At 36.3% G+C, this 21,329-nt stretch overlaps 1 protein-coding gene across 1 annotated transcript in view; it reads left to right on the plus strand.

Annotated features, from left to right (window-relative positions):
* The first annotated feature begins 6,039 nt into the window (after window positions 1–6,039).
* Window positions 6,040–21,329, plus strand: part of KYNU (kynureninase) — a 111,532-nt gene continuing 96,242 nt past the window's right edge. Inside the window, exons 1-2 of the mRNA XM_007086408.3 lie at window positions 6,040–6,171; window positions 13,515–13,697. Coding sequence (XP_007086470.1) covers window positions 13,529–13,697 — 169 coding nt within the window. The 5' untranslated portion in view covers window positions 6,040–6,171; window positions 13,515–13,528. The remainder of the gene's footprint in view (window positions 6,172–13,514; window positions 13,698–21,329) is intronic.

Raw genomic sequence — 21,329 nt, forward strand, 5'->3', positions numbered from 1 at the left:
ATGAGGTACCTAAAGTAGTCAGATTCATAACAGGAAGTAGAATAGTGGTGGTCAGGTGTTTGGGGGAGATGGAAAAGGGGAGTTGGTCAAGTAGTATGGAGTTTAAAGATTGCAAGATGAAAAAGTTTTGGAGAATTGTTCAACAACAATATGAATATGCTTAACACTGCTGAGCTCTACACTTAAAATTAATTAAGACGGTAAATTTTCTGTTATGTGTTTTCACCACACAAACACAAGTAAAAAATGAAAAAGAATAAAAGATACAAAGACAGGCTAAAAAATGTTTCAGATTAAGGTAGACAAGGCAGTTAAATTCAATGCATAATCTTGGATTTGAGGCTGCATTAAAAAGAAGATATCTATAAAGGACATTATTATACCAATTGGAAAAATTTGAATAAAGTTTTTTTTTATTAGCTAATACTATTATATTAATATGGGATATCCTGATATTGATAGCTATAGTGAGGTTATGTAAGTGAATATCCTCATTCTTTGAAAGTCACACTTAGGAAGCTTTAGGAATAAGGGAATATGACATTTCAACTTAGTCTTAAATGGTTCAAGAAAGGACACACAGATGTGTCTTGAGGAGTATATGGCTATGTTTATGAGAGAAAAAAGCAAATATATCAAAATGCTAAAATTGGTAAGTCTTGGTGAAGAATATCCTTTTTTTTTTTTTTTTTTTTTTTTTTTTAGTGTTTATTTTTGAGAGAGAGACAGAGCATCATCAGGGGAGGGGCAGAGAGAGAGAGGGAGACACAGAATCCGAAACAGGATCCAGGCTCTGACCTGTCAGAAGAGAGCCCAATGCAGAGCTTATACCTTTGAGTAACGAGATCATTACCTGAGCGAAAGTCGGACACTCAACCAAGTGAGCCACCCAGGCACCCTCACATAAAATTCTTTGTAGTATTTTTGCAACTTTTCTACAGGAGTGAAATTATTTCAAAATAAAAATTAAAAATGAAATCAATAAAATGTGATAAAGTGATAAATCTTCAAAGTTTTAAAATTAACATATTTCACATGTCAACAAAGCAAATAGACCTAATTAATTAGCTACATAGAATATCAAATAACTCAACTAGCAAGACTATATATGGATTGTGTGAAAACCCTTTGTATCTAGCTCAGATTCTTTTATCTGCTCATTACTTAAATACAGAGAAAAATATAATTTGTTAATTCCAGTTCTTAAGGTAAACAATCAGACATTTGGGCAAATTGACATCTGAACACACATAAAAGAGAACTATTAAAATTCCCCTGCCAGAACACCGCATATAGATTGCCTTAAATATCTCTGTGAATTTAATAATGAGGGAGAAATTCTGATTTAGGGAAAAGTGAATGGGTTACAGGAATTTTAGTTTCTAAATGAATTTTAATCATCAACTGGCAAAATGATATTTGCTTATAATGAGCTCTTATATGTTTCTCAGAAAAACTGAAAATACTATGTACAGAGGATAGGAAACTCCCTGTCCATTACTGGAAAATTTTTCTAATAACCAGAATATATACCTCACAGGAAGGAGAGAAGAGCTTATTTAAATACAACCTAGTGATTTACTGGCACATTAATTTGTTTTGCTTTCCTTGCTACAGAAGCACAGGAAGAGGAGAAAGGGGGAGAAAGGAGGGGGAGGAAGAAGAGGTGAGGAGAAGGAGGGAGGCAAGGGGAGAGACACTGGGGAGAGAAGAGGAGAGGAGAAGGAGAGGAGGAATGAGAAAGGGGAGACAGGGGAAATAAAGACAAAGGGAAGGGGGAGAGGAGAGAGTGAAGATAGGAAAAGGAGGAGGAGGGGGAAAAAGAAAGGGGAAGGGAAAGAGCAGAGAAAGAATTTTTTGTGTGTGTACTGTTCTTTATTTATATTTTTCTCTACCCATATAAAGAAGATTCTGCATTTCTTGGCTTCAGGATAGAAATTGCTTAGTGAGAACATCCTGACCTGGCTTTTAAGAAAGCTTATGTTATATTGGTTCACCCTCAGAAGAGAGGGAAAGAGTGTTTGGGAGTGCAGGGTGATGGTATGGGGAAAAGAGAGGCAGAAGGGAAGAGAGTCAAGGAAGCTAATAGGCTCATCTCAGAGTATTTTGTTGTGCTTAAAACATGTGGAAAAGGAGAGTCCCAGTAATGACTCAAGACTAATTCTCCCTTTACAGAAGTGACAATTGAGATCCTAAATTGTTTAATTTATATAATTGTTTAATTATATATATATAATAAATATACTGTTTAATTACATATATATATATATATAATTGTTTAATTTATATAATAGAATAATGAGAGATTTTCTATATACTGTAGGGAAGGAAATTTTAATTCTTCCTCAACCCTTCTGAGTTTTTAGGTGGTAACCCTATAATAAAATATTAACAAGAGGAAAAACAAGTTTATTATCATGAATGTCTCATGTATACATGGGAGATACCCAGGGAAAAATGGGTGACTCCCATTAGATTAGAAGGGGAGGGGAGATGTAGGCCTCTTAAAGGGAGAGTAAATGTTTATTAGGAAAGGGCCCTGAAAAGTATAGGTAAAAGATATGATAGTTAGTGACAAAGTTGGTCAGGGTGTGGACTTCTAGTCCCCTCTCCTGTGATAAGAGTCAATCTTCCCTGGTTGAAGAAACTCCCAGGGAGGGGATTGATAACAACTGACTTCTTTTGGGGGATCCGTTTTCAGGCAGATAAGAGATCAGAGACAGCCTCTCTCCCATTTGCTGTTTTTTAAGTGCCTCCAGCTCAAGATAATCAATATACCACAGAGACATATTTTGTGGTGGCAATTTCTGAACACCTGCAGTCATATTTTTGGGTGACACATTCTGCTATCCTTCAACACCCAAGTTTGAGACTGCAGTTTATCAGTTCTTCCCCAACTGGTCCCTATGGTTGAGGTTTTTCTTCACTTCTACAGAACACTTTTATTAATAGTAGGACCTGAATTAGCTGCTGAGCAGCAGCTCTGTGTTCAATCTCATTACCCATTTCTACTCATGGAACATTTCACACTGGAGTGTCATAGTTGGGTGTGTAGCCTTGGATACTTGCAGACACAATTTGCTGCCCTGAATTTAATTTGGTAAATAATACAGCAAGCACCCAGTGAAGTCTACTATTTCCCTGGCACTGGCTTAGCCATGGTGAATAAGCCCTGAAGAATAGGATAATAATCATCATTATATCCCCTTCATCTATTTTGATAGAAGAAACTGAACCTTTTCTGGAAAAAGTAACTAATTTAACATATTTATTTAGCTCCATTTTAAGGGCAAGGTGCTCAGGAAGGTATAATCAAGTCTTTAACATTTTAGAGATTTATCATGTTGTAGGCAAGATGATATATATGGAAATTAATAGACAACTGAATTGGTAACAACAGTTTATCCTGGCAGCATGTTTCTTCTTCCTTTTTCTAAAAAGAAGAAATAGAAGCTCAATCCCTTCCTTGTTTTCCTTCCAGAGCTGATCCTGCAGTGGTCCCTGTTTCCACCACTCCCTCCATGGCTTGATATTTCACAGTTCCTTTATAACTTTAGGGACTTATGTTAATATTATAAAGATTTTCCTCATCATTAATATCCCTGGCATATAATCATGCCTGATGCAAAGAATACGCTTGATACTTCTTTTTTTAAGTGAATGAAGAATTAAAAACAAGATAACAGACCCATAATGGAGTCACTTATGCTAAGCTCCACATCACCAAACTGAGACTTAATTATAGTTTTGGCTTTCCTAGAAATGACATCTTAAACCAGGAATCAGGAATTACCTGATTAACAGTAATTAGATAATGCACTTGAAAACCCCTGTCATGCCCTAAAAGAAAGTGACTTTGCCATAACCAATCTATCTTTTTTGTCTAATATAACATCTTTGTTCTCTCTTCCTTCTTTCTATGAAAATCTTTCATTTTGTACAGCTCCTAGGAGCGGCTTTCTATCTGCTAAATTGAGCGCTTCCCAATTTATGAAGTATTGAATAAAGCCAGTGAGATTAAATTTTGAATTTCTGCATTTTAGTAGAAGGTAACAAACTTTAAAAAAGAGATTTACAAAACATAAGAAATAAGATGTAGCTGGGGCACCTGGGTAGCTCAGTGTATTGAGTATCCAACTTTGGCTCAGGTCATGATCTCAAGGCTGGTGAGTTCTATGCTCACCAGAGTCCTTGAACTCTGTGCTGACAGTGCAGAGCCTGCTTGGGATTCTCTCTCCTTTTGTCTCTGCCCCTCCCCTGCTTCTGCTCTCTCTCTCTCTCCCTTCCTCTTTCTCTCTCTCAAAAAAAAGTAGATAAACATTAAAAAATGGAGATTTTATAAGGAGGCAAGAAAATTACTGGCAAGAGAGAAGATTGTTTCAGACAAGACCACCTTCCTTTATGGGGAAAGAAGGAGATCTTATTATAGGGCAGATTAATATTTTGATGGGATGGTTTCTAACACTACTATCAAAAGACTTTAGAAGAAGCAATGTGAAAGTAAGTCCTGACCTATAAACCTGTAGCTCTATTTCTATTTCAATATCCATAGTCAGTAGTTAAAGGATTATGATTCTTTACCAAAAATGACACAGACTCCAGCCCAGGCTCACTTCCTGGATATTAAAACCGGTCAAATCTTCCAAAGTTCTTACATCCCAAGAAATAAACAAAATAGGAAAAAAAATGCAAATTTTGAGATACCCAGACTGGATTCAAAGGTTTACTCTTTCAACTAAATAGTGTAAGGATACAGTACACACATTATAGGATTATTGTAAGGGTAGGAGAGATGAAATGAAATATATTTTATTTTCACTGTTCAATTACTTGTATTAAATTCATTTCATGTGTTTTATCCTCCTCTTTTGGACACTGGAGGGCAATACTTTTTGATTAATTCAGAAAAAAAAAAGTGTGTCATTTGCTGACTTGTGTGTTTTGGTGTGCTGGCTTTCCACATGCATTGTTTTGTATTTTACTTATCTCGTGAGAAGGTAATTTTGTGTCCATTTGATAGATGGATACTGAGTTTCAGGGCGCATTAGGTAAATTGTCCTGAGTTATATAGTGAACACATGGCAGAGATGATTGAATCAAATAATGTTTTACCTGTTGTGTGTGGGTGCTCAAAAAAGGCATCAACATACATACAAAAGGGATTCAATTATTCAGGCCCAGTCCCTAGCTTTAGTCTTCACTCTAAAACTCTTTACTCTGATTTTATGCCTAAAAGTATATTCACCCACTAGACCCAAGCTCAGGGATCAGCATGAAAAGATAACAGAGGTAAATCAATAGACAGACCATAGGCTTAAAGGAAGAATTTGCATTTGTGAAGATTTTGAGGCTAAATTTCCACTTTATCTTCAAACTCTCTTCTTGATTGTCTTGTTAACTAAACTGATAATCTAGAAGTTGTGTGTGTGTGTGTGTGTGTGTGTGTGTGTGTGTGTTTTAATGCACCTATTGGGCAATAAAGTATATTCTAGAATTGAGACCTATTTTAAACTTGTGACTAAAAATGTTAATCTGTTAAATGTCAAACTCTACCTTCAGACTAGAAACTCAATGCATTTGATCACCGGGCGTGGCCTCAAAAGCCAAGTTTCCTTTATTTTGAGACTTGGGAAAGAATTTCTCTCCCGTCCTTATTAGTGTATTCCAGAGCCCAAACCAAGAAGAAATGCGAATTTTGGAATTTAGCTCCAGAGCAAACTCATTGGTATGACTTACACACCAACAAGGTTACTCTATTTACTCAGTAGGATCATTATAGGATATAGTTTTTTTGCCCAAAGTTCTAAGGAGTTGGAAGGCAAAGAAGTGTTTAGAGTTTAGTGTTTAGAGCGGCTTAGAGGACAAAGTCCTAAATAAGCCCCTCCTGTTTGAAAGAGAGAGCAAGAGCCGCCTGTTGCTTAGGTGTTTGTCAGTGACTGGAGATTTACTATCAGTTTAGAAAAAGGGGGAGGAACTAAAGTTAGCTCACAAATTCCCCACAGGTTTTTGTCTATGCAGAAGTGCCCGGAGTTTCTCACCCTGAGTTCTGACCTGTAAATCTGCAAGGAAATCTTGAGAGTTTTTCTTTTTCCTTTTCTTTCTTTCTTTCTTTCTTTTTTTTTAAAGGAGGCAGGGAGCTGTGGATCCATCCCATCATCGGAATCCTAGCTGGTAAGCACAGAGACACAGATAATACACTCTACACAAATATATAGTCAGTGATTTTTTTCTAAAGGAAAGTTCTTTCTGCTAGAATCCTTGCTACACTGTGTTAGTGGTTTCTTCTGCCAGGCTCTTTCTTCTCTTTTTATTCTCCAAATTATCTTTATAAAAATGACACAGTCCCCTAATGCCCTCCCCTCCTTTAAAATGTTCGCTTAAATAAAGAGATCTTTACCAATGTAGTGAAAAAGAACTGTTGTCAATAGTACTGTGCAATTCATTTACTAAAAGATAATTACATTTGACTAATTAAAGTACTTCTGCAGTTACTTGAGTTGAAGTGGTAAGATCATATAAAAATTCACATCTTTAAAGAAGCATGAAGTCCTCTGTTTTCTGGTAATTCTAGTTGTCTTGTGGTGCCATTAGTCATATTAAATATTTATTTGGGGAAGTGAAAACGTCTATTTCGTGAGCAAGGTTTCTTCCCCTTTCATTTTATGAAATATTTTCCTAAGAATGGAGAGTTGGTACACTTTTTTTTTAATAGGTAAGAAAGTTTTGTTTTGTTTCTTTCTTTCCTGCTTTTATTTTGAGAGGGGTGGGGTGTTTTATTAGGTAATAGCATTGGAGCAAATGCATTGATCTTATTAATGTGAAATTCAGCATGTAACTCATATAATCCTTGATATGAAACATGCAGTTGTGACAATGATGTCACTCATTTCTCAAACAATGATATGTTTAAAGAACGTGGCTCTGTACACATATGTTAAGTAATACTTTATTTCTTTCTCAATGAAACGCTATACACTTTCTTTATAATTTGCTTTGTCAGCTTCTAAACTTTGAACTCATGTGTTTAATTGGCTCATTTCAGGCATGAAATGTGAAGCTGTATAAAGATTAACCACTGAGTATTCAATAGTCATTTATTTAACTATTTAACCTTAGTCCCATGGGTGACTGGAGGATCCTGAATTCCATGATTCCTTGAAACCAGTCCATTTTTTTTACTTAAAAAATTTTTAAATGTTTTATTTATTCTTGAAAGCAGAGAGAGACAGAGCATGAGTGGGGAGGGGCAGAGAGAGACCCAGAATCGGAAGCAGGCTCCAGGCTCTGAGCTGTCAGCACAGAGCCCAACGCATGGCTCAAACCCACGGACTTTGAGATCATGACCTGAGCTAAAGTCAGACACCTAACCGACTGAGCCACCGAGAATCCCCAAAACAATCATTTTTAATAAAAGTTTTAGCCTTAAAGTTGTAGCTGTCCAAATAAAATTGGCAAAATGCAATTTTCAAAATTTCAAAAGCTAAAGTGAGGGTAAAATGGCAATTTTCATCACAGGGTATTAATACTTAAAGATACCATGAGCACATCTTTTATCTCTTTATAAAGAAATTTACCTACTTAATTTCATTCACTCTTAATCATGATCTTCTGAAGAAAGTAGAACTTAAATTAGTTTTATATAGCATTGCAGAACAGAAAAGTTAGGTGACTTGCCCAAGACCAAATGCATATACATCTCCACTTTCTTAATAACATCATTATTTAAAATGTGACATATACAATTTGGGGTTTTTAAGTTGGATTGAATTTTTTTATTTCACAATAAGGGCATGTTAGTTTATTTGAAAATGATAAACCTACACAAGGCATAAAATTATGGCTTGTGAAGCACTAATTGTCTTAGATGGCAGGATGAGTGCAGAATGAAGCAGCAACTGTTATGAGTTAATAAACTGCTTCTTTGGAGTGAGGGCACTGTGGTATTGTGGGCACTGAGGACTGTATTAGCTTCTGGTGGTGGCTGTGCCTGTTGGCAGGGTGAGACCAGGTGTGTTCTCCCAGAAAGATTATTTTGCCAGCAGGTATCTCACTGTCGGTGCAGGTGGGGTTGTGACATTTGGGCTGTGACAGGCCCAGAAGAGGAACCAGCTGCTTTAACCTCTGCCTGGCTGGGACTGGACTGGAAGGACTGATTAAAAAGAGTAGATAGATTCATTGCCTGCAGTATTTTGCAGACTGAGTACAAAGCTGAAAAAAATAATGAAGGGGGGAAAAAAGAATGAGCGAAAGAAACATTTTTTAAAAGTCATAAAACAAGATGAAAGGAAAAATAAATTTAGAGGGTCAGGAATCCTGCTCTGTACATTCTACCTGCATGCCATCCCAAAGATAAGCACGACTGACTAAGTTCCTCAAGTGAAGTACAGTCCCAAACAGTGAACTCTCTTATCCTCATACCTTTTTCTTTCTTCTCTATTGATTCCAGAGTTTGGTCTGGAAATGGGAGAGTTATTCTGATCCCTCAGGATTGTTACAAGGATTAAATAAGAAACAAATATAAACTAGCTAATGAATGAATATGAATATCTTTTTTGTTTTAAACAAAGAAAGTTGGATTTTACTGGGAATATAATGGTAGCAAACTAATCTGTCAGTTTATTTAGGTAACCCAGTTAGAGTTTACAGTCAACTCCAATGAACCATCAAAGTGTTGACTTACGGAACCTGGGTGGCTCAGTCGGTTAAGCATCCGACTTCGGCTCAGGTCATGGCCTCACAGCTCGTGAGTTTGAACCCTGTGTGGGACTCTGTGATGACAGCTCAGAGCCTGGAGCCTGCTTTAGATTCTGTGTCTCCTTCTCTCTCTGCCCCTCCCCCACTCATGCTCAGTCTCTCTGTCTCTCAAAAAAAAAAATCAAAAAAAATTTAAAATAAATAAAAATAAAAGAGTGCTGACTCTCCAAAGACATTCTTAAATGTAAGACAAGCTCTCTTGATTCTTAGTCTCATTGAAAATGTTTTTAATTTCCATGTGATTGTAATAAGAATGGTATCTTCTGTGAACAGTCATTAATCATGTGAAATAATTCAAGCTATTTTGTGCATTTTTGTTCAACTGTCGTTTTAGGGGAACTCTCTATCTAAAAGCCACTGCTCAGGAATGGAATGGATGCAAAGATGAACAAGATTCAGGCCCCTAGGTAGAATACAGTTCAGTAGTGTAGACTAGCAACTCAATCAAGCCACTGTAAGTAATAGGTTTATAGTAAAGACACCCTTGATAGGCAGAAAATAGCTCGTGGGATTCTCAGAACAGCCAAGTAGGTGGCCTTCCAGGCCTTACACATAATTTGCTGCATGGAAGGATTCAGTGACTCTCCAGACTGGTTTTTCCTGGACCTTTCAGGAGACATAGCTATTCCATCACCTGCTGTTGCATAATTAACTTGATTCTTACTTGCTGCTGAAATCACTTCATGCTTTAGCAACCAGTGGCTCTGTTTAACTTTGAAAAAATGAGTCACTCATGACAAGACTCCTACACCCAACCATTTTATCATTGCTTTCTATGATTTTTTAAAGTTTTTGCTCCTGTTTCTAACCGAATAAATGACTGTATGTCATAGCTATGATTCCTGAAAGAATTTGATTCGATGCTCAGCTAAACACAATCATGAATGACTGTTTGGCTAAGGCATTCACAAGTCTCTTGCAGGTCATTGACACAACAGGTGATTGTCTCAAGTGGGTCGTGTCCATTAGGGGTCTAATCAAGTGTGACCAAGCAGTTGATACTGTCAAGTGGTAGAGGCACAGTCATCTCCATTCAAAAGGCAGGTTATTTCATCAGAAGGTAATAGGTAGGAACCCACGCAAAATCAAGTTGTAGGCACGGCAACTTGTTTAAGCTTTCCCAAACATATATGCATCTAAATAAATATAGTATCTGACAAGATGCATTATTTATCAATTAGGATGTGCTTCTAAGTGTTACAGATATCCAGAGGAGGAAAACTTACTTTTAGCTGAGGACTTATAGGATAAAAAAAGTAACATTTGAGCTAGGGCTTTGAAGGTGACTAGGATGTGAATGTGTATAAAGGGAAATAGGACATTTTAGGCAAAGGGAATGACATGAGAATGACATGAAAAATCACATAGAAAATTTCATGAAAAAGACAATAATTTAGTATGGTCACATACTGAAAGAACAATCAACACCAATGTTGAAATCATTGACTTTTGTACAAGCATGGATTGGAGCAATTGGTAATCATTATTGGCATCAAAGCTAAAAACATATTCAGATCAAGATCAGTATCTTTCTTTGAGAATATACAGAACAGCTCATCAAGGAGACCACTGGCAATTGACAAAAGAAGAGCTCAAATAAACAAGCAGAAGAATTTAAGTTTAGAGAATAAGAAGTATGCTTGTTTTACTGGCATTGTACAATATTCAGACATGCAACTGTTTATTGCCTAATACTGGGTGTGTTGGTTGGGGTGGGAGAAGTAAAGGTGATGAATTAAAGACAGATGATTGAATTGAGATTTGAGAGCTTCCTCTCTGTTAGTTTTAGTTAGTTCTTAGGATTTCTAGGCTTTAAGTATAGTCTATGAGTTGAAAAATATCAAGCTTATATCTTGTGATCTAATTTTCTTCTAAGCTATAGAACACAACATCCAATGGCCAGTTTGATATTTCTACCTTAAACTTTATGTGTCCTACATAGAACTTTGATTTTCCTTCTCAAAATTTTTCTTCCCCGGGTATTTCTTATTTCACCACTTCCAACATATTTGCTCAGATCCCACACCAGAGAAAATCTATTTGCTTTTCCTCCAAAATATATAATGAATTCACACTTTTCTCTATTTTTCTCTTTTTCACATTTAATCCACCATCACTTTTTCTCTGAACTACTAAAATAGCCTTAATTTGCTTCTCTTTTTCAACTCTTCTAATTCATCAGAGAGCAGAAAAAGTGATTTTTATTTCATGCAAAATTATATCATGTCATTTTCCTACTCAAGATTCTCTGACAATTTCCCATTAAACTTAGAAAAATACCCAAACTCCTTTCTAGCTTCAAAGTTCTTCATAATTAACTTCTGCCTCTGCCTCTGTCTCCTTTATCTTATAGTCTCTCCTTCTGATTACCTCCCTTAGTGCATTAGCTGAACAGGCCAAGACCATCTCCACCACAGGATCTGTGTACTTGTTGTCATCTTCTCTGGTTCTTGGTCCTCACATGTTTGACTCCATAAAATGTTCCACATATGCACATATGTCCCTGCCTCAGAGAGATGCACTTACCTGACCCTCTCCCTGAGAAGCCATTCCATACCCCAGTGACTCTCTATCCCATTACTCTGTTCTGTTTACTCGTAGCTGTTGAAACGATCTCAAATTACATTTTTTAAAATTATTTTTTTTCATTGTCCACTAATTAATTACTTATACACCATCTTTTACACTGTTATTCTATCAGTGCTTGGAACTACATGGCTGGTATTCAACAAGTACTTGTTGGAAAGTAAATAAATGGAGGAATGTATACGTGAGCCACAAAAGTATAAATTTGTAAATCAAGCTAGCCTGAGAAAATGTTTTTTTCTCTAATACCATAGTTGCTCAATTTCAAAAAAAACTAAAACTTTGTGAAATATGGATAAATAAATATAAAGAAAACTTGGGTAAAGTTTAAGAATACGTAGTTAAATTTCCACTGTTATTTTTTCCTTTCCAGAAAATTGAGCTTTTTTTCCAAAATTGTGCGATATTTAAATGATGGTTACATAGAGCAGGATATAGTTTTACAAAATACCACAGGGCCCTGTTTCATTCTAAGATGGAACATATAGTTGTGAGAGAAAAGTTTCTCATTATGGCAGCAGAAACAGCTCTTTGGTCTTCCTATGGCAAAAGTCAACATTTCTTAAGGTAAACTTACCTTTTTCATTCACAATAAAGACTTTGTTAAGATTTTATTGTATATATGTCCCTAATTTTAAAATTATGATCCAAGGGGCACCTGGGTGGCTCAGTCAGTTGAGTGTCTGACTTTGGCTCGGGTCATGATCCTACAGTTTGTGAGTTTGAGCCCCATGTCGGGCACTGTGCTGACAACTCGGAGCCTGGAGCCTGCTTTGGGTTCTGTGTCTCCATCTTTCTCTGCCCTTCCCCCTTAACTCATGCTCTGTCTCTCTTTCTCTCACAAATAAGTAAATATTTTAAAAAGGTAAAACAAAATTTTTTTTAATGTCTATTTATTTATTTTGAGAGAGAAGGAGACACTGTGTGCAGGGGAGGGACAGAGAGAGAGAAGGAGAGAGAGAATCCCAAACAGGCTCTGAGCTGCCAGCACAAAGCCCAATGCAGGGCTTAGTCTTACCAACCATGAGATCATGACCTGACTCCTAATCAAGAGTCCATTGCTTAACCGACTGAGCCACCTTGTTGCCCCACAAAAGCATCTTTACTGTTACCGCAGTAAGACATCTAGAGGAAAAGGTGATAAAATTATGTATGTTTGAAAGCCACTAATTTGGACCATTATCCAGAAAATAAAAATGGAAAGAGCTAACATTTATTGAGAGCATACTCTGTCCTGACCACCATTACCTAATTTATTCCTTTCAACATCCGTAAGTTATTATCATTTTCTTTATTTCATACATGAGAAAAACTCAAGCATGAGGTTTAATGCTGTTTGGTTAATAAAGTTATTCTAAGGTTGGAAAAATGAGAATCGTATTTAAGACAAGATTCTTGGGATGCCTGGGTGGCTCAGACGGTTAAGTGACTGACTCTTGATTTCTGCTCAGGTCATGATCTCACGGTTTTGTGGTTTTATGAGTTTGAGCCCAGCATGGGGCTCTGCATGCTGACCGTGCTTGGGACCTGCCTGGGATTCTCTCTCTCCCTCTCTGCCCGACCCCTGCTCACACTCTCTCTGTCTCTCTCAAAAGAAATAAACTTAAAAGAAAAAAAAAGATGGGGTGCCTGGGTGGCTCAGTTGGTTAAGCATCCGACTTCGGCTCCAGTCATGATCTCATGGTTTGTGGGTTTGAGCCCCACAATTGGGCTCTGTGCTGACCATTCAGAGCCTGGAGCCTCCTTTGGATTCTGTGTCTCCCTCTCTCTATGCCTCTCCCCTGCTCATGCTCTGTCTGTCTGTCTCTCTCTCTCTCTCAAAAATAAATCAACATTAGGGGTGCCTGGGTGGCTCAGTCGGTTGAGCGTCCGACTTGGGCTCAGGTCATGATCTCACAGTTTGTGAGTTTGAGCCCCACGTTGGGCTCTGTGCTGATAGCTCAAAGCCTGGAGCCTGTTTCGGATTCTGTGTCTCCCCCTCTTTCTGCCCCTTCCCTGCTCATGCTCTGTCTCTTTCTCTGTCAAAAATAAACATTAAAAAAATTAAAATAAATAAACATTAAAAATTTTTTAAAAAAGGAAAGACACAACATTCTTTACCTAAAAGGCTCATTTTCTACAGAAAAAAAATGGTGGTGGCTAAATTATTTTTAATTATTTTTCTTCACTTTTAGAGAAACAACTTATAATGGAGGCTTCACCTCTTGAGTTACCAGCTGACACACTTCAACGCATCGCATCTGAACTTAGATGTCACCTGACAGATGAGAGGGTTGCCCTCCACCTTGATAAGGAAGATAAGCTGAGGCACTTCAGAGAGAATTTTCATATCCCCAAAATGCAGGATCTACCTGCAGGTAAGAACACTGAAAAGAATTCTATTTTTCTTAATTAATTTATTAATTTATTTTTGCTACTACATGAGTTTATCATAAACCTTTGAAATCGTTGTTCTCTTACATAATAGAGCCATTGTAATTATGTCTGAAAAACAGAAAGTTCCTGGTGCTACTAAATCAGCCTGTCAGCCAACCTTAGCCTCAGATTCTTTATGTTCCTTTTCTTCTTCTGAATAAAATACTTGCAGCGTTTTTATACTGTCATCTATTTCTCTGAACAATAGAGTGACTGATTGAAAATTATAGGCAGACGCATTCACTTGTTCTCTAAGCACTTAGAGCTCAAAACAATTTCTTTTCAATACAGTATTAGAATATCTCTTATTTGTGGCACCTAGTTAATGATAGCATGATATTTCTCTTAGAGGAAATATTATTTTGTGATTTGGGCATATTAAGAAGATATTATGTGAATAACCATCTTTGTATGCTGTGAGTAAAGATGGCATGTATAAGAATTACCAAAAATAAGGAAACAATCAGTGACTAAGAAATACATATTGCATTTTTTTTTCTTTTAAATAATATGGTAAGCTGATTCTGTTCTTGGTTTGGGGATGTCCTATTTTAAAAAAATAGGTAGCACAAGTATAAAAATATGAAATTTTTAAAATATTTGACTTTGCTCCATTTTACATCAATGAAAAAAGATTTGTCAAAATAAATATAGGTTTTATTTTCCTTTTCCTAGATGGTTTTTGAGACATTGTTAGAGAAAAGGGTCAAAATTATTTTTACTTAGCTGATGTTGCACTTAATGTTCAATGTTGTTCTAAAGACCATACCCCCAAAATAACACATGCACACATGCATGCACACACACACTCATGCACAAACATATGCACCAAGAAAAAGGAAGAAAGCAAGCAAGGAAGGCATGCAAGACATAAATATTGGAAAGACGTGTCTAAATCTCTCTAAATTATTCCTGTTTGATACATAATTGTTCCTGAATCGCTGAGAGGATACTGGATAGTTCCATAAGATCCCAACTCTTCTTTTTATTGTATTTTCATATATTGGTTTTTCAGAGATACAAGACAAAGTTTTTATGACCTACCTATCAAAGTACCAAAATGACTTCCACATTTACATTTGTATTTCCTCCAGAAACAAAAGCACTTGTGTCATGGACATCTTTGCTTATTTGATAATCAAAAATTGTTCCTTCCTTGTTTGAATTTGCAAATCTTGGAACAGTGTTTGATATTTGTATAAACTCCTTGGCCATTTGCTTTTCTTAAAAAGTTGTAATTTTTTCTTCATGTATAAAGTTTATTGCTTCTAGATATTTTATTTTTCAATTGATTTTAATTTTTTAAGTCTTAGTTATATTAACAACTTGTTCTAAGGAGTTTTAAATTAAATTTTTTTTTTAATGTTTATTTATTTTTGAGAGAGAGAGAGTGTGAGCAGCGTGGAGGGGGGTAAGACAGAGAGAGAGGGAGACAGCGATCTGAGGCAGGCTCTCAGCTATCCGCACAGAGCCCAATGAGGGTCTCCAACTCACGAACCATGAGATCATGACCTGAGCTGAAGTCAGATGGTTAACCGACTAGGCCACCCAGGCACCCCTGTAAGGAATTTTAAATGAATTTGCCTAGTCCATGTAGCTGGACGATATAACCAGAAATGGATTCCAAATTTTGGGACTCCTTCTCCAGTTGTCTTGACTCAAAGCTATTACTTTTTCGAAGATTACTCTAAGGGAACCTGACTGGCTCAGTCAGTAGAGCTTGGGACTTTTGATCTCAGGGTCATGAGCTCAAGCTTCATGTTGGGCATAGAGCTTACTTAAAAAAGAAACTACTCTATTGAGTTGGAATTTATATACCATAGAATCCACTTTGTTTTATGCTCTGCAAGATACCCCCAGGATTTGCTTATCTTATAACTGAGAGTTGGTACCTTTTGAGTGTTTTTACCTATTTTGCCTACCCCACACCTGACGCCTTTGGCAACCACCACCAATCTGTCTCTGTATCTATCAGTTCATTTATATTTATTTTTTTTTATTTATTTATTTATTTATTTATTTATTTATTTATTCATTCATTCATTCATTTATTCATTCATTCATTCATTCAATTCTTCATATCAGTGATATCATACAATATTTTCTTTCTTTGTCTGACTTATATCATTTAGTATTTTAAGTGCACAATTTGGGGCACCTGGGTGGTTCAGTTGGTTAAGTGTCTGCCTTTGGCTCAGGTCATGATCTCATGGTCCATGGGTTCAAGTCCCACATCAGTCTCTATATGCTGACAGCTCAAAGCCTGGAGCCTGCTTCAGATTCTGTGTCTCCCTCTCTCTCTCTGCCCCTCCCTTGCTTCTGTCTCTCTCTCTCTCTCATTCTCTCTCTCAAAAAGTAAATAAACATTAAAAAAATGTTTTTAAGTGCATAGTTCAATAGGTGCTTATAGTTTGATGATCATCACCACAACCTGAGTCTTTACTCCCTTTTTACATCCCCAGCTCCAAGTGGCCAGTAATCTACCAAACCTGTTACTATTTTGCTCTATATAGATCATTAAATCAGACAATGCCCTTGTAAGTAACTTGTGTTTGAGAGTAGTTTTACACAAAGAGTTGCTTAAAAATGATAACGAAGACAATTTAGATGATACAGACTTTATTTAACACTTCCTGAAACTCACAATTTCCATTCCCTAGGGTCCAGGGAACTGCAAAATGGGGTGGGAGGCAGGAAGCTTTTATAGGACAAAGAATAAAGAACAAGGAAGAGAAAAATAGAAAATGTCTGATTTGGTGGGGCCACATAGTAAAACTTGTTTGGGGCAAGAAGGAATAAGGAAATAAGTATAGAGTCCAGAGTTGGCTTGGCATTAGGATTGGCTGACAGTAAGTACTGACTTTCTGATCAAGCAGAACATTAATAGGGACTAGGAAAGTCACCTAAGTTTCCATGCTGATGTATCATCCTGGGCAGAAGCAGCTCCGTCTTGGACCTAGAAAGTTATTTCAATGGTATTCCTATCACTGTTTCTTTCATCCTCAAATATTCCCCTCTTTCAATTTTATCATATGTTCAGGAAAGATGAGAAAATTGTCATTCAACTTTAATAAGTTAAATTGAATGCTCTCCAAACAAGATCTACCATTACTATGACTTTGTGATATTATCCTGTTAGATACAATTGGCATAGAAAACTGCCATGCTTGAGTTTGTCTCCAGGGGTTCCATGTAATATAATAGAGCCTCTTCAGTTCAACTATTGTTAGGCTCAGAAGTTAGTGACAAGTATGAGGTATCAGTGAATGAAATATGGGAAAGTATGCTTTTTAGCATAAAGTATAATCCTTTATTTAATAGTAGCTAACATGTTAAATAAAGGTTTTATCCAGCTATATTTATGACTATAGGATTCTAATGATTTATATATCTAATTTCTATAAGAAAAAAAGTAAGAATATTTCTTAGTTAAAAATTTGATTTCGTAGACATTTTGAATTTCTCATTGCACTTGCATTATGCAATTTTGTGGACTTGTAATCTTTTTAAAAAATTTTGTAAATGTTTATTTATTTTTACCAGAGAGAGAGAGAGAGAATCAGAGCATGAGCAGGGGAGGGGCAGAGAGAGAGGGAGACACAAAATCCTAAGCATGGTCCAGGCTCTGAGCTGTCAGCACAGAGCCCGATGCAGGGCTCGAACTCACCAACCACAAGATCATGACCTGAGGGGAAACCAAGAGTCGGATGCTTTACCGGCTGAGCCACCGAGGCACCCCATGGACCTACTTGTAATTTTGTCTTTCCTTTTGTATTAGACTAATTGTTCCCTGAAAGCAAGGGCTATGTTATTTCTCTTTGTATGAATGGGAGTCCTCTAGGCAGACCCTAAGGTGGAGGTGGCCAGTGAGGTCTTATCCCTCAGAAATAACAGCATTTGTAAACACACAAGCAAGAGAAAGCATAGTTGCTGAAGAATTAGAAAATTTGCGTGCGTGTGTGTGTGTGTGTGTGTTCGCATGTGGATCTTTCTTTCTTTCTTTCTTTCTTTCTTTCTTTCTTTCTTTCTTTCTTTCAACTGCCCAGTAATGTTTGAATTTCTGCTGAGTTTATTCATAGCTGTGGAAAATGTTTAAGCTTGGAACCACAAAATTGTATATTAATGTTACTAATTTCATTTCATCAAGACTGCAGACTCATATTGAAGAAGGCAAAAGTAGAATTAAGGAAATGATGTAGAATATTTTTTCAGAAATCCAAAAGGAACTATAGAAATCAAAGTAAATGCATTGGAGGTGAAAAAAGGGAAGAGATTCAAGAAATATTTTAAATACTGATTGAACAAACCTGAGTTAATTATTCAATGAATAAACTGTTAACTGGGAGAAATAACTCTTTTATTAGATGCATTCACATTTGAGATTGTTATATCTTATTGAATTGATACATTATCATTATGTAATGTTCTACTTTATCCCTGGTAATTTCTTTACTCTGTAGTCTTCCTTGTCTGATATTAATATACTAATCTAGGTTCATTTTGATCAGTGTTTCCTTAGCATATCTTTTTCCACCTACCCATATCATTGCAATTGAAAAATAGACTGTCTACTTATAGATAGAACAGAGTTGGGTCTCTTTTTAAATTCACTCTGGCAATGAATTTTCATTGGCATATTCAGACTCTTTATGTGTAATGTAATTATTGACAGGTGTAGATTTAGATCTACCATTTTATTATTTGTTTTGTGTCAAGTTTCCTTTATTTCTTTCCCCCTTTCTTGCCTTTGCTTTGATGATATCTATATTTTTTTGGTATCACATTAAGTAACATATTAAGTTTTGTATTATATCTTTTTGTGTAGTTTTTGTTGGTTTGATTTACTGGTTGCTCTAGAGATTAAAAATATATAATATAAAATATACATTATATATAATATATTAATTAATAGTTATTAATATATATTAAATATCTATTTAAACTCATTACTTGATTTAGAAACAATATTTTATCACTTCCAATAGGATGTAGAAAATTAAAATTATATAATTAGCTCTCTTTCTCATCTCTTTATGTCATAGTTGTTATATATATTACATCTACAAACTCTGAAAACCCAAACAGATACCGTTTTCATTTTTTCTTTTCAATATGTATAACTGTATATCATGTGTATTTAAAAATATTAAAGAAGAGTCTTTTACATTTACCTAGATACCTACTACTTATGTTGCTCTTCTTTCATTCCTAACATCCAAACTTCCCTCTAGTATTATTTCTTCTTACCCAAAAGAACTTCCCTTAGTATTTCTTTTAGACAGATCTACAACCAAAGGTTTTTCCTCATTTTCCTTCCCCTGAAAATGTCTTTATTATGCCTCCATTTCTGAAGAATATTTTTGCCAGACATAGAATTCTGTGCTGACAATTATTTTCTTTCAGTCACTTCTTAAAAATTTTGGTCCATTGGTTTCTGTCCTCCATGTTATTTGATGAGAAATTGTCATCATTAGAATTATCGGTCCCCAATAGACATAGGACCGATGTCTGTGGTTGCTTTAAAGATTTTTCTTTGTCTTAAATTATCAGCAGTTTGATTATATGTGTCTGGGCATGCATTTATTTGTTTTTTGTTTTTGTTTTTGTTTTTAATATATGAAATTTATTGTCAAATTGGTTTCCATACAACACCCAGTGCTCATCCCAAAAGATGCCCTCTTCAATACCCATCACCTACCTTCCCCTCCCTCCCACCCCCCATCAACCCTCAGTTTGTTCTCAGTTTTTAAGAGTCTCTTATTCTAACCTCTAACCTCTTTGGGGCATGCATTTATTTGAGTTTATCCTCCTTGGAGTTCACTGAGATTTTTAAGTATGCAAGTTTAAATTTTTGACCAATTTGAGGAATTTTTAACCATTATTTCTTAAAACATTTTTGCATCCCATTCTTCTTCCTTTTCTTCTGATATTCCAATAATACAAATATTATACCTTTTGGTACTGGCTTACATATTCTTGAGATTGTAATCATTTTCTTACAATTTCTTTTTTTCCCCCCTCTGATGTACAAATTGGATAATTTCTTTGATCTGTCTACAAGTTCAAGGACTCTCTCCTTTGTCATGTTCATTCTGCTCTCGAGTCCATTTTGGAATTTCTCAAAAATTTAGTTTATTGTATTTTGCAGTTCTAAAGTTTCAGTTTGTTTCTTTTTAAAATATTTTACTTCTCTGCTGAAACTTTTTATTTTTTTTATATTCATTTCAAAAGTGCTTTCCCTTACATCTTGGACTATAGTTATAATAGCTACCTTATGGTCTTTGTCTGATAATTCCAATATCTGGGTTGTTTTGGGTTTGATGTCCATTGATTTTCTTTTCCATTAAGGTATGTTGAGACGGTTCTGGTTCATCTTGTGTTGAGTAAATTTATATTGTGTTCTAGACATTTTGGTATTACCCTATAAGTCTTTGTCATTTTAAATCCTATCAAGAATGTTGATATTGTTCATTTCCTTTGGTTTACTTTAGCAAGCAATCTACTCAGATAAGTTGTTTGCAAGTTCCTACTCACCTTCTGTGGATGGTAGTTCCAATGGTAATTCAGTTTTCAAAGACTTTGCAGTATTATTTGGATCTTTCCTGTATATATGACACTCAAACACCAATTGAGAATCTAGGTTCAATTCTCAAATTTTGTTGAATCACTTAGACTTAGATCCATTCAGGCACAGTACATGGGTGCGCTCAAAAGTTCATGTACAAAGGTATATGATCATTTTCTTAAGCTCTCTCTTTTCAATAGGCCTAACAATTTCTTGCTTCCCAGGGTCCATCTTCATTTTCCTCTGGCTAGAAAATGGGCATTTTAATTGATCCTTTTTGTTATGCATATGACTATGCTTGCTTCTGGGCACCAGAAACAAGAGGACAGGGAGAAAACAAAACAACTAGAGTTATCCCACATTCTTAGAACCATCCTTCCTGTAGTTAGAGGGAAGGGTTTCCTTTCTCAGTGATTTGGGTTCCTGTGCAACTACTGTTATTATAACTGCTGCCACTCTCACAGAATTGACTAGTGGTTACTGTGGAAGAGAACAGAAATAAATGAAAGAAAAAAGAGAAAAGCCAATGTTATGCCCAGAATTCGTGATCCCCAAAGACCACCAGGGAGCCGAGTCCGATGCAAAAGCAAAAGAGCCTTTATTCGAGCTAGCTCGAGCTCAATCCCCTACCTGCACCGACGCAGCGGTGAGATATGAGGGAGAGAGCGAGTTTCAAAAGGACAAACGTTTTATTGGGGCCTAGGGGCAGTTGGTGAGGTAATGGCTATGGCCTCAGCCGATTGGCTGGGGAAGGGTCCGAGTCCTGTTAGGCAGGTGAGGGGGGGGGTGGTTACTCAAGGGGAGGAGGTGTAGTCAAGGTGAAGAACACAGAACAAGATGGAGTCGGCCGGCATAGGCCCGCCCTTTCACCAACAAGATTTCTACCACTCTCACTCTCTCTGTCTCTCTGGCCCTTAGTGATTCTCTTTGTAACTCTTCAGAAATAGGGATAGTGGGCTTCTCTTGGAGTTCTTATAGTTCACACTCACTACAAAACTTGGAGTTTCTG

The sequence above is a fragment of the Panthera tigris genome, chromosome C1 (assembly GCF_018350195.1).
Source record: "Panthera tigris isolate Pti1 chromosome C1, P.tigris_Pti1_mat1.1, whole genome shotgun sequence".
NCBI classification, from domain to species: domain Eukaryota; kingdom Metazoa; phylum Chordata; class Mammalia; order Carnivora; family Felidae; genus Panthera; species Panthera tigris.